The sequence below is a fragment of the Tupaia chinensis genome, unplaced genomic scaffold (assembly GCF_000334495.1).
Source record: "Tupaia chinensis unplaced genomic scaffold, TupChi_1.0 Scaffold000250_1, whole genome shotgun sequence".
NCBI lineage: Eukaryota > Metazoa > Chordata > Mammalia > Scandentia > Tupaiidae > Tupaia > Tupaia belangeri.
Window position 1 is genome coordinate 2,478,553 of NW_006159730.1, and position 16,622 is coordinate 2,495,174.

At 41.0% G+C, this 16,622-nt stretch overlaps 1 protein-coding gene across 1 annotated transcript in view; it reads left to right on the forward strand.

The window, feature by feature from the left end:
* The window catches only part of PBLD (phenazine biosynthesis like protein domain containing), a 56,351-nt gene that overhangs the window by 22,177 nt on the left and 17,552 nt on the right, over positions 1-16,622 (forward strand). The window contains exon 2 of the mRNA XM_006148946.3: positions 4,915-5,053. Within this exon, the coding sequence (XP_006149008.1) occupies positions 4,970-5,053 (84 nt within the window). The 5' untranslated portion in view covers positions 4,915-4,969. The remainder of the gene's footprint in view (positions 1-4,914; positions 5,054-16,622) is intronic.

The following is a 16,622-nucleotide window of genomic DNA, read 5'->3' on the forward strand; positions in this document are numbered from 1 at the left end:
TGTCTGGCGAGCGCACGCACCCTATAGGGAAAACCTCTCCAAAAAAAAAAAAAAAAAAGATCAAAGTATTTTTATAAAATTTGGTTGATAAATGATAAGTCCTGATGATAAGATGAGAACCCTAAATTCCAGTAGAACAATGAAAAATTTCCCAAAGAGTGGGTATTTGAACATAAGTATTGCTGAGGAATTCAGATAGTCTGTAAATATTTTAGCAAAGGTGGCGTTCCAGAGCTTTTAAGAAGTCTAGAAAATATGGGGAACTGCAGTTAGTGTAATGGCTATGTTGCTGGACTCCCATGTAGACGACCACGGTTCAAGTTCCAGACTCGGTGGCTTAAACCCACACTGAGCGCATGTGCACGCATGCCCAAGATCCCGAGAGGAGAATGGAGGAGAAGGGATTGCAACGTGGCCATTCCCCTTGGGGGGTGATTTCTCCCTTTCTGTCTCTCTGTCTCACTATGTCTTCCTGGTGAGCACATGCGCCCTATAGTAAAAACCTCTCAAAAAAAAAAAAAGTCTAGAAAATATGCATAACAACAAACACAAGCTAATTAACACTAGATAGTAGTTGAATATATATGTGTATATGCACAACTTCAAAAAGTTCTTGGGAAATGGAATTGAAGTATGAGTTTATTTTGGTGCAAAAATATCTTGAAATCCATGCATAATTTTTTTCATGGTACTTACTTTCTGTGAACTTTTTAAAGACTTCATATTTTAGTAGCTAAATGTAACTTATTTAAAAATAAATCTTGGGGGCCAGCAAATGTGGTTAAGGTGCTGGTGGTTAAGCTGGTGTGGTGGTTAAGGTGCTGGATTCCCACATGGTCGACCCCTGTTCAAGACCTAATCTTGCCAGTTTGCTTAGTCACGTCCTTCTTTCTCTCTCTCTCTCTCTGGTCAAATTAAAATAAATAAATAAAATTAAATAAATACTTCTTTCAAAAATTAATTTATTTCCAAATTTGGTTTAAAGCTATTTTACTTATAATTTGTAATTCTTTTTGATACTTATTTTCTTTTCATCAGCTTAAAAAATAAGTAGCTAGCACTCAGTGCCAATACTCTATTATTCATTATTAACATTTTGAAAGAACTAACCTGGCTCTTATTAATGAATAGTCTAAGTTTGAGGCAGCAGTCATAGGCAAAAGCTAAGTGGATTTTTTTATGTTAATAACTACAGAATAACAAGAACCAACTGTCTGTTGTCTGTAGCCATAAGACTGTAAACAAACTAAGCTGATTATAGGGACACATAAGCCAGGCTATTCCAGGCACACCCATGGACAGGTTTAACTATTAAGCTGTTTGAAGAAGGGAGGTTTTTGATTTCCCCTCATTTACATGATAAATGGAACCAAGATTAGAATTCAGGGCCATGTCTATAATTTTCTCAAGACCAAATCAGGTGGAGCTTTGGGGAAGGTAATGGGACAAGGAATTGTCAAAGTAGACTTTAACTTCTTCTGTACTCTTATTTATAAGGAGATTATATTCATTATACTAAATAGGTGATTAAAAATCAACTTGATGGGGCTGGCAGGTGGTGTGGTGGTTAGGGGCACTGGACTCCCACATGGCTGACCATGTTTTGAGTCCTGGACCTGGCGGCCTTCTCACTTTCTCTTTCTCTCTTACTCTGTCCCTCTCTGATAAAATTAAAATTCTAAATTCTTTTAGAACTATTTTATTTAATTTTATTCACTCATTTATTTATTTGTTTAAACTAGAGAGAGCAAGCAAGAAAGAGAGAGGGAAAGCGAGAAAGCAAGACACCAGGACTCAAACCATGGTCAGCCATATGGGAGTCCAGCACCCTTAACCACAATGCCACCTATCAGTCCAAATAAAATAATTCTTAAAAAAAAAAGAAGAAGAAAATTGAGGGACCTGCAGGTAGCGTGGTGGTTGAGGCACTAGATTACCACGTGGTCGACCCTTGTTCCAGTCCCATACCTGGTGGCTTGAACATCACGTGGGGAGTGTGTGTGTGTATGACTACAGTTCCAGGAGAATGGAGAATGGATAGTGGGAGTGATTTCTCACTTTCTCTTTCTTTCTCTCTGTAGTGAGCACAGTGCTCTTGCATGTGGCAAAAATCCTAAAAACAGACAGACGAAAGCTCAATTTAGGAAAGAAAGAGTTAAAAAAGAGGGCCAGCCTGTGGCCTAGTGGTTAAAGTGGCCGGATTCATATGGCTGTTGGTGTGGAACTGAATCCCAGACTTGATTGCTTAAAAAACGTGCAGACATGTGCACGCAAACCCAAAATCCAGAAGGGAGGGAGAGATGGAGGAGAAGGGACTGCAGTATGACCATTCCCTTTGTGTGTTGATGGGGTGGGAGGAAGGTGCTTTTTCTTCTCTCTGTCTCTTTGTCTCTCCGTGGCAGGCCCACATTACCTCTGGCAATCAACCAATCAATAAACAAATAAATAGAGTGATGTAAAGTGTTATGAATTTAAATTTATGAGCTTGTATCTTCTGGGAGTAATTGATTTCTATTTAAACAGCTTATTTGTTTGGTATTATTGAGGAACATATAAAATCACTCTAGGGATCCAAATGGAATGCGAGTGAAAGCAAAGAAGGATAATTTAAACTATTTGGGTCATTTGAAAAGACACTGGAGGATAGAAACTTGCCTGAGACTCACTCCCCAGGAAGTAATGGGTTGACGAGGATGCCAGAGTCAGTATAAACCCACTTACTGGTAAGTAAAGGCAAGTCCCTTAAACTTCACCTGCCTTGGTTTTCTCCCAGCAATTCAAGGGAAGGTTAAGGTGGACTTTTTCTTACAGAAATAAAATAAAAATGAATTTCGAAGAGAGAGAAAAAAGACACCTTCAGAAATAAATTCCACGTTAGTGACCAGCAGATGGCGTAATGGTTATGTTACTTGTTACCGTTCGAGTCTTGGTCCTCAGCTTAAACTTACGGCAGGCGTATGTGTCTGTGTGTCTAGGATCCTGAGAGGAGAACGGAGGAGAAGGGATTGCAACGTGGCACTCTCCCTGGGGAGTGATTTCTTACTTTCTGTCTCTCTGTCTGCCTTTGTCTTTCTGGTGACCGCATGTGTCCTATAGCAAAAATCTCTAAAAAAAAAAGGAAAAAAATAAAAAAGAAAAGAAATAAATTCCAGGTTACAGAGTGGAAGAGTATGGTTTATTGATGGACCTCCTTCCTGCCCCAGCACTGGGGCCTGACACGTTTATGGGTTTCTGAACCTATAAAGATGAAGACCAAATCATGAACACTGGCCTCAGCAGGTGTTCTGTTTTGTTTTGTTAGATAGGGTCTAGCTGGGTCTTTATCCTCCTGCCCTGGCCTCCTAGGTGGACTATAAGTACATTCCAGACCCAGATGATTTCTAAGACAGGATCTCCCTATGTTGTCCAGGTCAGCCTGGATCCTCCTGCCTCAGGCTCCCTGAGTCACCAGGATTACAGGTGTATTTCAGCGTGCCCAGCCTTCAGGTTGGACCGGGAAAGCTGGGCTTTCATGTGGCCCCACCCTGCAGAGCAAAGGGTCTTAGCAGTGCCATGGGACTTCGCCCCCAGCAGGTCTTTTTAGCTTTATCTCCACCCTCTTCTCTCTCCTGTTTCTGTAGCCCACGACTTGTCCTGGGAGTAAACCAGGCAGTATGCCTAAAAGCTTCTCACTTTTCGACTGTGTTTATGGACTCACTCGAGCGTTACCTCGTCTCTAGAGCTCCCTCTGACTATCTCCTGGAAAGCTTACTACTTCGCCATTGTGTTTCTTAGCCCTTTATCTGTATCTTTTTCTCTTATACCTTTTGTGTTGATTTCCTCACTGGCTATTAATATCATAAGAGAGAGTGACTTATTCTTCATTTGATCCTCAGAGTCTAAATGTCTAGCACTCAGAAAATACACAATAATTTTTGAAGATTAATTTTGAAAACTTTTGCCAGAGGGTATCTCTCTGGAGAGAGACAGAAACAGAGAGAGAGGAAAAGTGAGAAAGCAGAATTCACACACACACACACACATCCCTCCGCTCCACCCCACCGTGGGGATTGGTCACACCTTAGTTCCTTCTCCATATCTCCCTTCTTTGGGGGATTTCGGACACACACAGCGCCCAGCATGTTTCTGAAGCCTCTGGTTCTGGGACTTAACAGTTCACTTGTCTATTGGGATCCAGTCTCTTTAACTACCAGGCCGGAAAGGCCAGCCCAAGCATTAACTATTTTATTTTATTTTTATTTATTTATTTTTAGTTTTGCTGTTGGGTGAGTGTGCTCAGCAGAGAGAGACGGAGAGAGAGAGAAAGTGAGAAGCACCTCTGGAGGGGGAGATGACCATGCCATAATACCTTCTTCTCCCCTCTCCTCTCAGGATTTTGGACATGCAAGCACACACATCCAGCATGTTTTTCAAGCTGCAGGGTCCGGAACTTGAACCAAACAGTTGGTCAGGTGGGGTCCAGGTGCCTTAACCACCACTCCACCTGGCTGGTTCCATATTTTTTAATTGGAAAAGCATTTTTTTTAAAGGGCAGTAATCTCTTTTGGAAAACTGTAAGCAACATAGGTACCGCCTGGCTGTTACGTGAACTTGACTGCAAGTACAGCCTAAGCTATTAGTTTTGGCTACGCTAGGAAAGAATATAGGTATGCTGCTAAATTCTGTGTCATTATGAAAGGTCAGTACAAACTTTGAAAAAACTATTCCACTTAGCTAGTATTTTAAGACTTTCCATTTAGGCATTTAAAAAATAACAAATCAGGCAATCAATTATCTTTAAATGTAGAGGTGTTAGCACAATTGCTTAACTTTGTATCTAGGAACTGCTTATTGGGACATTGCACTAAGTAAAACAATAACTTTTCTTTCTTTCTTTCTTTCTTTCTTTTTTTTTTTTTTTTTTGTAACCACAAGAAGCTAAAGTAGACTACCAGCATTTTGAGAGCTTGAGAAAACAGCTTGAGGAAAAATGAAGCTCCCTATTTTCATAGCAGATGCTTTCACAGCAAGAGCATTTCGTGGGAATCCTGCTGCTGTCTGCCTCCTAGAAAATGTAAGTACTTGGTTTTGCAGTGCAGTGTCTGAAATTCTAGATCTTGAAGCAATTATTACTTTTAAAAAGAATCAAATCCACCTGTTTATTTACTTCTTTGGTTTGTGTTCTTTTCATATCGTTGGCATTCATGTCTGCCAGTTGTTTTTTTGTTTTGTTTTGTTTTTAAAATTATTTCATTTGATTTATTCATTTATTTATTTTAACTTGTCCAGAGAGACAGAGAGAGAGGGCAAGTGAGAAAGCAAGCTGCCAGGTCTGGGACTTGAACCATGGTTGGTCATGTGGGAGTGTCCAGCGCCTTAACCACCAGACTACCTGCTGGTCTTGTGCAAGTTGGTTTTGACCAAAGTATATGAGAATGCTTGTACTAAGTTAGTTCTAAGGAAGTGAAGAGTCAGATAAAGAAGAACTAAATTCAATTAAGAAAAGAATACCAAAGAAACAGAAGTCCCTTTTACCTTTAGGTTTTCTTTCAGTTACTATCAAATGTTGAGGAGAATGAAATTAGATGATTGTTATATGACTAGCTGATGATGCATTTAATATATGTATGCTGATGTGTGTATTACATGACTGATACTTAGAATAATAGATATTAGCAGGATATCTTTAACTTTACTAAAGCTCAGACAATTAGAAATTCTTTTAAGTAGAAAGGTAGAAGAAATTAAGCTCTAATGTGTGGAGAAGTTAGCTTACTGACAGTCTCATTTTAATAAAAAAAAAAATTGAGGGACCAGCAGGTGGTATAATGGTTACATCCCTGGACTCCCACATAGTTGACCACAGTTCAAGTTTCAGACCTGGTGGCTTAAAACTCACACCAGGTGCCTATGCATGAGTGCCCCAAATCCCAAGAGTAGAATGGAGGAGAAGGGATTGCAACATGACCATTCCCCTTGGGGAGTGATTTCTCACTGTTCCTGTCTCTGTCTTTCTCTCTCTGGTGAGTGCATGTGCCCTATAGTAAAAATCTCTCTAAAACAAAAACAAAAACATTTTTTTTTCTGGTCCAGTTAACATGGTGCAGAGATAACACCATGCTTTGCAAGGCTGAAAGCGACATGCCAACTATGGGTTTAAATCCTTGGGTCGGCTTAAAAGCATGCCAGATGCATGGGTGCCCAAGATGCCAGGGTGCTGGAGGGCTGAGGATCATGGTGTGATAAAACCAGTTGAGTGTGCTCTCTCTGCCTCTCTGTCTTGTGTATGCATGTGTTATCATGAAGGAAAACTAATTAAAAAAAGCCTTTTGGTTTAGAATAAGTATTTTTGACTATTTTTATCTATTTAAAAAATTATTTTAAAAAATTTACAGTTACATTCTCTTATTCCTCATACAATTACTAAGTGTAAGGAATTTAACGTTAAAAATAATACTATAGAGGAGTCAGCAGGTGGCATGGTAGTTAAAGCACTGGACACTCCCACATGGCTGACTATGGTTCAAGTCCTGGACCTGGTAGCTTACTTTTTACTTTCCCTTTCTCTCTCGATGTGTGTGTATATGCGTCTCTCTCTGGTCAAAGTAAAATAAAATGAATGAATAAATAAAATTAAATAAAAATAATTCTTTAAAAATACTATATGATTTGAAGCATTTATTTATTTATTTGGAGAGGGTTTTTTTGCTGTAGGGTGTGTGCACTCACCAGAAAGAGAGAGATAGATAGAAAGCGAAAGGGATGGCCACACCACAATCTCTTATCCTCCATTTCTTCTTGGGATCTTGGGCATGCACACACATGCGCCCAGCATGAATTTACGCCACCTTGTCTAGGACTTGAACCACAGGCGTCTACATGGAAATCCAGTGACATAGCCATTAACGCCAACTGCTGGTCCCAAAGCTCATCTTTATAGTTCATTAATTATTCCAATTACATTTTTTGTAGAAAAAAATTCTACAGAAAAGCTTGTCGCTTGATTAAAGGAGACTGTAGGGCTGAGGCCACTGAATAAAATGTGTGATAATGGATTAAACCATGAACAAGTGCAGAACTTTATCATATTGACCACAATTCAGTGGTCAGTTAGCCTGTTGTTCACATGTTCTATAAATATTTATATCTCCCACAAACCAAGTTCTGGGCGAGGGGCCAGAGGTGCAAAGATTAACAGGTTTGCCTGCCCTTCAACTGCTCAAAGTCTATTGGGGGAAACAGAAACATGTAAACATGATCGTTGCTTAGTAGTCACCATAGAGGCTAAAAGACTAAAGTTACCAAGCACACAGGACTCAGAATGGAACAATATATATATATGTGTGTGTGTGTATGTGTGTGTGTGTGTGTTTTTTTTTTTTTTTTTTGGGGTTTTTGTGTTTTTTTTTTTTTTTTTTTTTTAGAGGTTTTTGCTATAGAACGCTTGTGCTTGCCGGAAAGACAGAGAGAGAGAGAGACAGAAAGTGAGAAATCATCTCCCCTCGATGGCCATGCCGCAATCCCTTCTCCTCTATCCCCCTGGGGGGTGATTTCTCGCTTTCTTTCTCTCTCTTTCTGGTGAGCACACATGCCCTATAGCAAAAAACGCTAAAACAAACAAACAAACAAACAAAAAAACCCACCACCTTGTAAAGAGTAGTTCGATGTAACCACCAATTATTAATTTTATATTTACATTGGTGGAGACAGGATAGGTGGGGCATGCAAAGTGAGCGTGAGTTTCAGGTTTTATGATGGAGTTGCAGTGATATGGCATCCCTCAGAGCCACTGGAGCAAGTAAAGATGGCCTATGGTTTGAGTGCTTCATTGTGTGGACATAACTTTAACTTTTCTATAGGAAATCTGGGTGCTTCAGAAGGAATCTCATTTCTGGGAACAGCAGTTAGCGTAATGGCTATGTCGCTGGATTCCCGCATAGTCGACCGCGGTTTGCGTCCCGGACCCGGTGGCTTAAAACTCATGCTGGGCGCGTGTGCGTGCCCAAGATCCCGAGAGGAGAATGGAGGAGAAGCGATTGCGGCGTGGCCATCCCCCCTGGGGGGTGATTTCTTGCTTTCTGTCTCTCTGTCTCTCTCTGTCTGGTGAGCACACACGCCCTATAGCAAAAAAAAAAAAAAAAAAAAAAAAAGGAATCTCATTTCTTCCTGGATGATTTTAGAATTTTCTAAACCCAGGTGCTTTTATTTTGCTGGAATCTATCTACAGCAGACAAATGAACAAAGACTGATAAGGCAGGGTTGTTATATTTAGGTTGCCTTTTTTTTTTTTAAGTCTGAAAACAGCCACTCTGTTTATTTGCTGACCAGATTACAAAAATAATCATGATGGATACCTTAGTTCATCTTTCTAATAAGTCTGTTGATCTGATCTTCCCTGTTGTCAGCATCTCTCCTTTTCCTTTCATTCCACCTCCTGGAGAAGATAATTTGAAGGGCCACAGGAAGTTACTTGCTTCTTTGAAGTTTTTTCCAACAGTATAGATTTCATGAATCAGATCCTCCATGCAGATGATGTCAAATTTACCAGGAGATCGAGCAATCAGAGTTATCTGTGAAAGCAATTCACTTCTTAATGATTTGGTCATAACCACGATTGTAGATCAGTTCAATTACTGACTTCAGGTTGGGGTACCCCCATGCATTATGTGGTTCCACAATTCTCAGCATGTTAATTGAGGCCTTGTTGAGCTTAACAAAGGTGCCATTGAAGATCTGGCAAAGACAAAGAAGCTGCAGTACCTTTAGAACTTTTGGGCTCACTCCATTGATACCCGGATCCTGATGACAAATGCCAATTTGCGTTCTGCAGGTACATGGAAGTTGCCAACTTCTCTTGCCATCCTGGCCATGCGAATTTCAGTTCTGTACATCTGTCTATATTCTTTATGATAGGGTTTATTTTTTTCATAGATAAGCTTCCTCCTTGCCTTTCAAAGCATCTTTTGAGCAAACTTCTTTCTCAGGCTCTTGATCTTTTTTTTTGGGGGGGTGGGGGCGGGGGCGGGGAGAGATTTTTGCTATAGGGCATGTGTGCTTGCCAGACAGACAGAGGCAGACAGAGAGACAGAAAGCGAGAAATCACCCCCCAAGGGAGATGGCCATGCCGCAGTCTCTTCTCCTCCATTCTCCTCTCGGGATCTTGGGCATGCACGCACATGCACCCAGCGTGAGGTTTAAGCCACCGGGTCCGGGACGCAAACCGTAGTAGACTACATGGGAGTCCAGCGACATAGCCATTACGCTAATTGCTGGTCCCTCAGGCTCTTGATCTTAAGTTCCACAAAATTCCTTCACTTTTTCTTAAGGGTTTCTGGCACAGCAGGAACCTTTTTCTTGGTGACTTCTGGCTCAGCAGGAGCAACCTTTTTTTTTTCCTCTTGAGCACATGGTTCCAGCCAGCTAGGCTGCCATATTTCTAAACTTCCACAAGATGGGAGTATTTTAAAGCTTTACTGTGTTTTTCTGATCATTATCTTTTTTGGTTCATGAGGTGATAGAATCTTGGTGTCCTCGGGCAGTACCTGGGGTCTCAGCAAAGTAAACCACACTCTGTTTCAGCTGTTGGGAATCTGTACACATGAAACTGAAAAAGGGAAATGGATATTGAAGCAAGAGAGTTAATAGCTGTTTGTAACTGTTATGTGGAGTATTTGAAAAGAAGCATGTAGTGTAAAGTGGAATGATTATTGGAATAAAATTCCAGTGTTTTGAATGAATGCAGTCTCTTTCTTTTGTTTCTAAGGCTCTCCAAGGTGAAACCTGATCTCGATTCACCATTATCTTGACCTTTGATTCCTACAGAAATTCAGTGAAAGTCCAGCTGCCTCTGGTGCATATTGAAGGTTGCTAATCTAACTTTCTTTGTTGTCTTTGATCCCTCAGGCAAATAGATACATTTTTGTGTCCTGGGGCAGAAATCACAGTTACAGAAATTCAGATTACAGTTGGTGCAATATGCTAAGGTAGAGAGCATTAGAGAGCAAATGGGCAGTCAAGTGTGTGTCCTAGCTATCATGGACAAAAGCCCATTTGCAAAGAAATCTATTACTTTTTTTGTTCTGTTTTTTGGTTCTTTTTTTTGAGAGGTTTTTATTATAGGGCATGTGTGCTCGCCAGAAAGAGAGAGACAGAGAGACAGAAAGTGAGAATTCACCCCCCCCCCCCTTCAGGGGGAATGGCAATACTGCAATCCCCTTCTCCTCCATTCTCCTTTCGGGATCCTGGGCACGCACGCACACACGCCCTGCATGAGTTTAAGCCACCAGGTCTGGGACTCGAACTGCGGTCGACTACATGGGAGTCCAGCAACATAGCCATTACGCCAGCTCCTGGTCCAAACAAAGATATCTATTACTAAGAGAGGGTGAGCTTGGCTGCAATGTGGGGTGCTTTAATGCTTTAGAAGACCCTGTCCTAAATGTCAAAGGAAGCAATAGGCCAAAAAATGGAAGGACAAAGTTAGGACATTTGACCAGATCAGATAGAGGACTGGCTGATACTGCAGGTTTCTGCAGCCCAGGTGGCAAATCCAGGAAGACCAGCAAAGCCATTCTCTTTATCACACCTTCAGTCACACTGAGGCCTGTGATGCAAGTTCCACACTAAGAAACTGAAGTGGCCCCCAGTTTCCATCAGGTGTTGTGTGTATGGCCATGTGGACCATAGGCAGTTTCCATGGAGAACATTCAACAGGCCATGGGGAGTCCTGGAGTTTCTCTTTTTTGGGTGGAAAAGCGGGGGCAGAGGGCATGTACACTCACCAGAAAGAGAGAGAAAGCACCCCCATGGGGTCTTGTACAGTCTGTTTTGTTTTTATTTCTCCATCTTGTCAAGATTTTGGATAAGCACGTCTGGCATGTTTTTCAAGCCACCATGGCTGGGATTTAAATGGTAGTCAGCCAAGTAGGACCAGGTGCCCTATACCTTCGCTTGGCTGACCCTTGAGTTCAGTTCTTAACGTCATTACCTTGTTGGTGCTCTCTGCTCCTTGCAAGTGAGCCAGGCCCATGGGTGCCCACAGGGTTGACAAACACTCATTCTACTTCATTCCTACCATCCTTTTTCTCCTTATCTTGACTCACTGTATTCTGGAGTGTTAAAGATGTTATAGATTACTCTTTGATTTAACAAGAGAACAATAATAAGGTCAAATGACTTGTCCAAAAAGTTGCCCCAATACAAAGCTCTTGATTCATTTTCCGATCCAACGTGCCAGAGTCCACCCTCTTTTCTAGGTCCACCACAGGCTCATCTTTAGAGTCCTGAAGTATTCATTGTCGCAGTCCATCTATCTAAATTGCATGCTTTCTGGTATTGCTTGCTGTTGTTTTCTATGGCTGTCCTGACTCCCCATCTAGATGCTAAAGCCCTTGAATACAAGGTCATGTCTTACACATCAGGGCTCACAAACTTCAGTGTTCTCACCAATCACCTGGGGATCTTGACAGTGGAGATTTTGAGTAGGAAGGTCTGGGGCAGTGGTGCCATGCTGTTGGCCCAGCACAGCATTCATTCATTCATTCATTCATTGTTGCTCTGCCCTGGAAACCTTGCAGGAATGTGTTTTCTTTGCTAGACATTGATTTTTCTGTCTGCAGCAATTTAAAGAGACCGTGATTATTTTTGTTATGGGCAGGCAATGTGGGGAGATGGATTAAAACATGAAATTTGAGCCACTAAAAATAAAAAAATTAACATTTGTCAAGTACTTACCATGTGGTAGATACTGAGGTGAGCACTTTATATGTTTTATAGGATCTATCTCTTAAAAGAAAAACGCCAACTGCTGGTCCCAAAATAAATAATTCTTAAAAGAAGAAACAAAATAAAAACCGATTGTGGCATATTTGGATTTTCAGAAAGTAAATACAATTTTAAAGTGATGTCTCTTTCTGTCAGACTACTGAACTTAGATTTTAAATAAAATGCTCTTTACTAAAAGCTTAGTAGGTGGGACCAGCAGTTAGCGTAATGGCTATGTCACTGGACTCCTATGTAGTCGACCACAGTTTGTGTTCCGGACCCGGTGGCTTAAAACTCACGCCGGGCGCGTGTGCGTGCGTGCCCAGGATCCTGAGAGGAGAATGGAGGAGAAGAGATTGTGGCGTGGCCATCCCCCTGGGGGTGATTTCTCGCTTTCTGTCTCTCTGTCTCTGTCTGTCTGTCTGGCGAGCACACGAGCCCTATGGCAAAACCCCCTAAAAAAAAAAAGCTTAGTAGGTCTCTTACAAGGATTTTTAAAAATAATTATTTAATTTTATTTATTATTATTACTTTTTAAAATTTGACCAAAGAGAGACAGAGAGAAAAAAGGAAAGTGAAAAAGAAAACGACCAGGTCCAGGACTCAAACCATGGTTGGCCACATGGGCCCATTCTGCAAAGATCTTGAATATCAATTGATAGTTTAACAATCGTGACTATTTTTTCACAAAAACTATCAGTTTATATCTTATACAATTATATGGGGAATATTTTAAATGATTTAAAATGACTAAAAGACAAAAATGTTTAACTCGCGTAGCTCAGAGAAGTGAATTATGAATTTATTGATTCATAATTAATTATAATTCTTATTTTGTGGTTTCAGTTGCTCAAGAATAGTCAATTCGGCCAAAGCAAAAATGCGTTTGTCTTGAGACTTCTTTAGAATTTTAAATCTGACTAGTGAGCATTTTCTTTTTATTAAAAATTTATTTTCATTCTAAAAAAGAAGACATTATTTCTGACTTAAAATTTTTTTTTCTTAGCTATAAAAAGTGTATGTGTAGGACCAGCAGGTGGTGTGGTGGTTAATCCTACATAGCTGACTCCATGGTTCTTGTCTTGGATCCAGCAGCTTGAGAAACTCGGGTCACGTGTGTGTATGTGCCCAAAATCCTGAGAGGAGAATGGAGGAGAAGGGATTATGGTGTGACTATCTCCCCTGGTGGAGGATTATTATTTTTTCTCTCTCTGTCTTTCTCCAGTGAGAACACACACCCTATGGCAAAATCTAAAAAAAGGAAAAAAGAAGTGTGTGTATGCACAAGAGACAGAGAAAGAGAAGCAGAGAGAAAGCACTGTTCAGGGTCTTCTCACACTGTGATCTTCTTTCCCCAGCCCTCCAGCTACTTAGAATTCTGGGTACCTGAGAGTATGCTCATTGGCATGTTTTTCAGGCTGACCTCGGAGCAGAACTACAGGTACCATATTGCTTCCAGTACTGCAGGGTGTCTGTGTTACTGCCATGCTACAGTGACTGGGCAAACCATTTTTTTCTTGAGTTAAGATGAATGTGTGAGGGAACCAGCAGTTAGCGTAATGGCTATGTCGCTGGACTCCCACGTAGTTGACTGCGGTTCGTGTCCCGGACCCGGTGGCTTAAAACTCACACCGGGCGCGTGTGCATGCATGCTCAGGATCCCAAGAGGATAATGGAGGAGAAGGGATTGCGGCGTGGCCATCCCCCCTGGGGGGTGATTTCGATTTCTCGCTTTCTTTCTCTCTCTCTCTCTGTCTGTCTGGCGAGCACACATGCCCTATAGCGAGAAAAAAAAAAAATGAATGTTTGAAAGTATGTTTGTATGTATGCATGTGTATATCTTCCCAATAAACCTTTTTACTTACATGCTATTATCCCCATTTTAAAGGTGTGAAACTGAGGCTTCATAAGATTTAAAAGACTGGCCCACTTTTACACTGATACTGGAGGGTAACCCAGAATACAAATCCAATTCCGCTTCTAAAGCCCACTTTTTTTTTTTTTAACTTTTGGGTTTTTTTTTTTTTTTTGGTAAACATTCAATTTCTATACAACTTTTGTCTTGTAAAGAGAATTTACCCAACAGGAACTACATCTCAGACCAGTCCAGGTGAGAATAATATCCATGTTATCATCAACAGATAATAAACCATTTCTGTGTCCCACAAATGTCTTGCCTCTCATTTTTCCATCCTTATTTCCTTCCCTCTACATTTCCCTTCTCCCACCTTTCTTCCACACTGTCTCCAGTGTCCATAACTATTTCACTGCTTTTATACCCTCCAGTCTTTCAGTCTCTACCATAGAGTGCAGACAGTAAGTGTACAGTAAGTGGATACATACAGTATCTTTCTTTCATAGCCTGGCTTGCTTCACTCAGTGATAGATCTTCCATATTCGACCAGGGTCTTGTTATTTGTTATGACTGAATAGCATTCCATAGAGTATATGTGCCACACTTTTTCAATCCATTCATCTGTTTTTGGACATTTGGGTTGGTTCCATGTCTTAGCAATCGTGAATAATGCCACAATAAACATTGATGTGCAAGCACTTTTCTGACTGAGCATTCTCCTGTCCTTTGGGTAGATACCCAGGAGTGGGATTGCTGGATCATATGGTAGTTCTATTTGTAGATCTTTGAGGAACCTCCATATTGTTTTCCACAGTGGCTGGACCAGTTTATATTCCCACAAACAGTGTAGGAGAGTTCCCCTTTCACCACAACCCTGCCAACATTTAACATTTTTGTATTTTTAATCTTTGCCATTTGGACAGGTGTCAGGTGGTATCTCATTGTGGTTTTAATCTGCATCTCCCTTATGATGAGGGATGTTGAGCATTTCTTCCTATGGTTTTTGGCTGTTCATAGGTCTCCTTAGTGAGTTTTTGTTCAGTTAATTTTCCCATCTTTTAATTGGGTTAATTGTGTTAATCTTTTTTTCAGGTAAGCCACTTGAGTTCCCTGTGTATTCTGGTTATTAGTTCCTTATCTGAGGCATAGTTTACAAAAATAACCTCCCATTCTGAAGGTTGTTGATTCACATTAATTATGGTGTCCTTTGCTGTGCAGAAACTTCTTAATCTGGTGTAATTCCACTTGCCTATTTTAGATTATTGCCTTGCTTTGGGAGGTCTTATTTAAGAAGTCTTTGCCTATCTCAATGTCTTCCAGAGTTTCCCCAGTGTTTTCCACCAGTAGTTTTATAGTTTGAGGTCTTAGGTTCAGATCTTTGATCCATTTTGAGTTGATTTTTGTTAACAGTGAAAGATGGGGATCCAGTTTCATCTTTCTGCAGATGGATACTCAGTTTTTCCAGCACCATTTGCTAAAGAGGTTTTCCTTTTCTCACTGGATTGACTGGTATCCTTTGTCAAAAATCAGTTGGCTGTGTATTTTGGGGTTTATTTCTGGGATCTCTATTCTATTCCATTGGTGTACCTGTTTGTGAAAAGCATATCTTTATCAAAATGCCTTGTGAGCCATGTAGGTGGTGTGATGGTTAAGGTGGCTGGACCCCACTTAGCTGACTCTGTATTTAGAGTCCCAGACCCGATGGCTTGAATTACATGCGAGTGTGTGCATGTGCATGCCCCAAATCCCGAGACAAGAATGGAGGAGAAGGGATTGTGGCCTTGTTATCCCTCCCAGGCGGTGCTTTCTCATTTTCCCTTTCTTTCTCTCTGTGAGTGCATGCACCCTGTAACAAATTAAAAAAAAAAGTGTTGAATTTCTTGGTAGTTATTTCCTTTTAAGCATTTATATTAACATGATAGACAGAAATAATAGAAAGTATGAGAGAGAGAGAGAGAGATTAGCACCCTTGACAGTGTCTCCTCACACTGGAATCCCTTTCCCCAGCTCTTCTTCATCTCAGGGTGCTGGTGCCTACACATGCCCAGTGTGTTTTCAGGCCATCTTGAGGATCAGAACCCATGGTCAGCCATTATGACTTCCAGCTTCACAGGGCTACTTCACTGTGTTACTTTTGAGGCATAACTTTTTTTTTTTTTAAGAGAGATTTTTGCTATAGAGCAGTGTGCTTACCAGAGAGAAAGAGACAGAGGGACAGAAAGTGAAAAATCACCTCCGAGAGGGATGGCCACACCATACTCCCTTCTCCTCCATTTCTTCTTGGGATTTTAGACATGCACACACATGCACCCAGCCTGTGTTTTAAACCCCTGGGTCTGGAACTTGAACCATGGTCAACTACGTGGGAGAGTCCAGCGAAGTAACTATTATTCCATCTGCTGGTCCTGGGCTATCCTTTTTTTTTTTTTTTGAGAGAGATTTTTGCTATAGGGCATGTGCATTTGCCAGAGAGAGAGAGAGACAAAAAGCAATAAATCACCCTTCAGGGGGATGGCCACACCGCAATCCTTTCTTCATTCTCCTTTCAAAATTTTGGGCATGCATGCACACATGCTTAGTGTGAGTTTTAAGCCACAAGATCTGGGACTTAAACCATAGTCGACTATGTAGAAGTCCAGTGATGTAATCATTACACCATCTGCTGATCCCATATTGTTAAATTTTTTAAAAAGAATTATTTTATTTAACTTTATTTATTTATTTATTTTCATTTGACTAGGGGCGGGGAGAGAGAGAGAGAGAAAGCAAGCTGCCAGGTCCAGGACTTGAACCATGGTTGGCCATGAAGAAGTCCAGCTCCTTTAACCTTCACGCCACCTGCTACCCCCCCATAACTTTAATAATAATAAACTGCTTAGTGGGACCAGCAGATGGCATAATGGTTATGTTGCTGGATTCCCCCATGGCTGACCACGGTTCAAGTCCTGGACCTGGAGGCTTGAAATTCATATTGGACGCATATAAATGTGTTCCCAGGATCCCAAGAGGAGACCAGAGGAGAAGT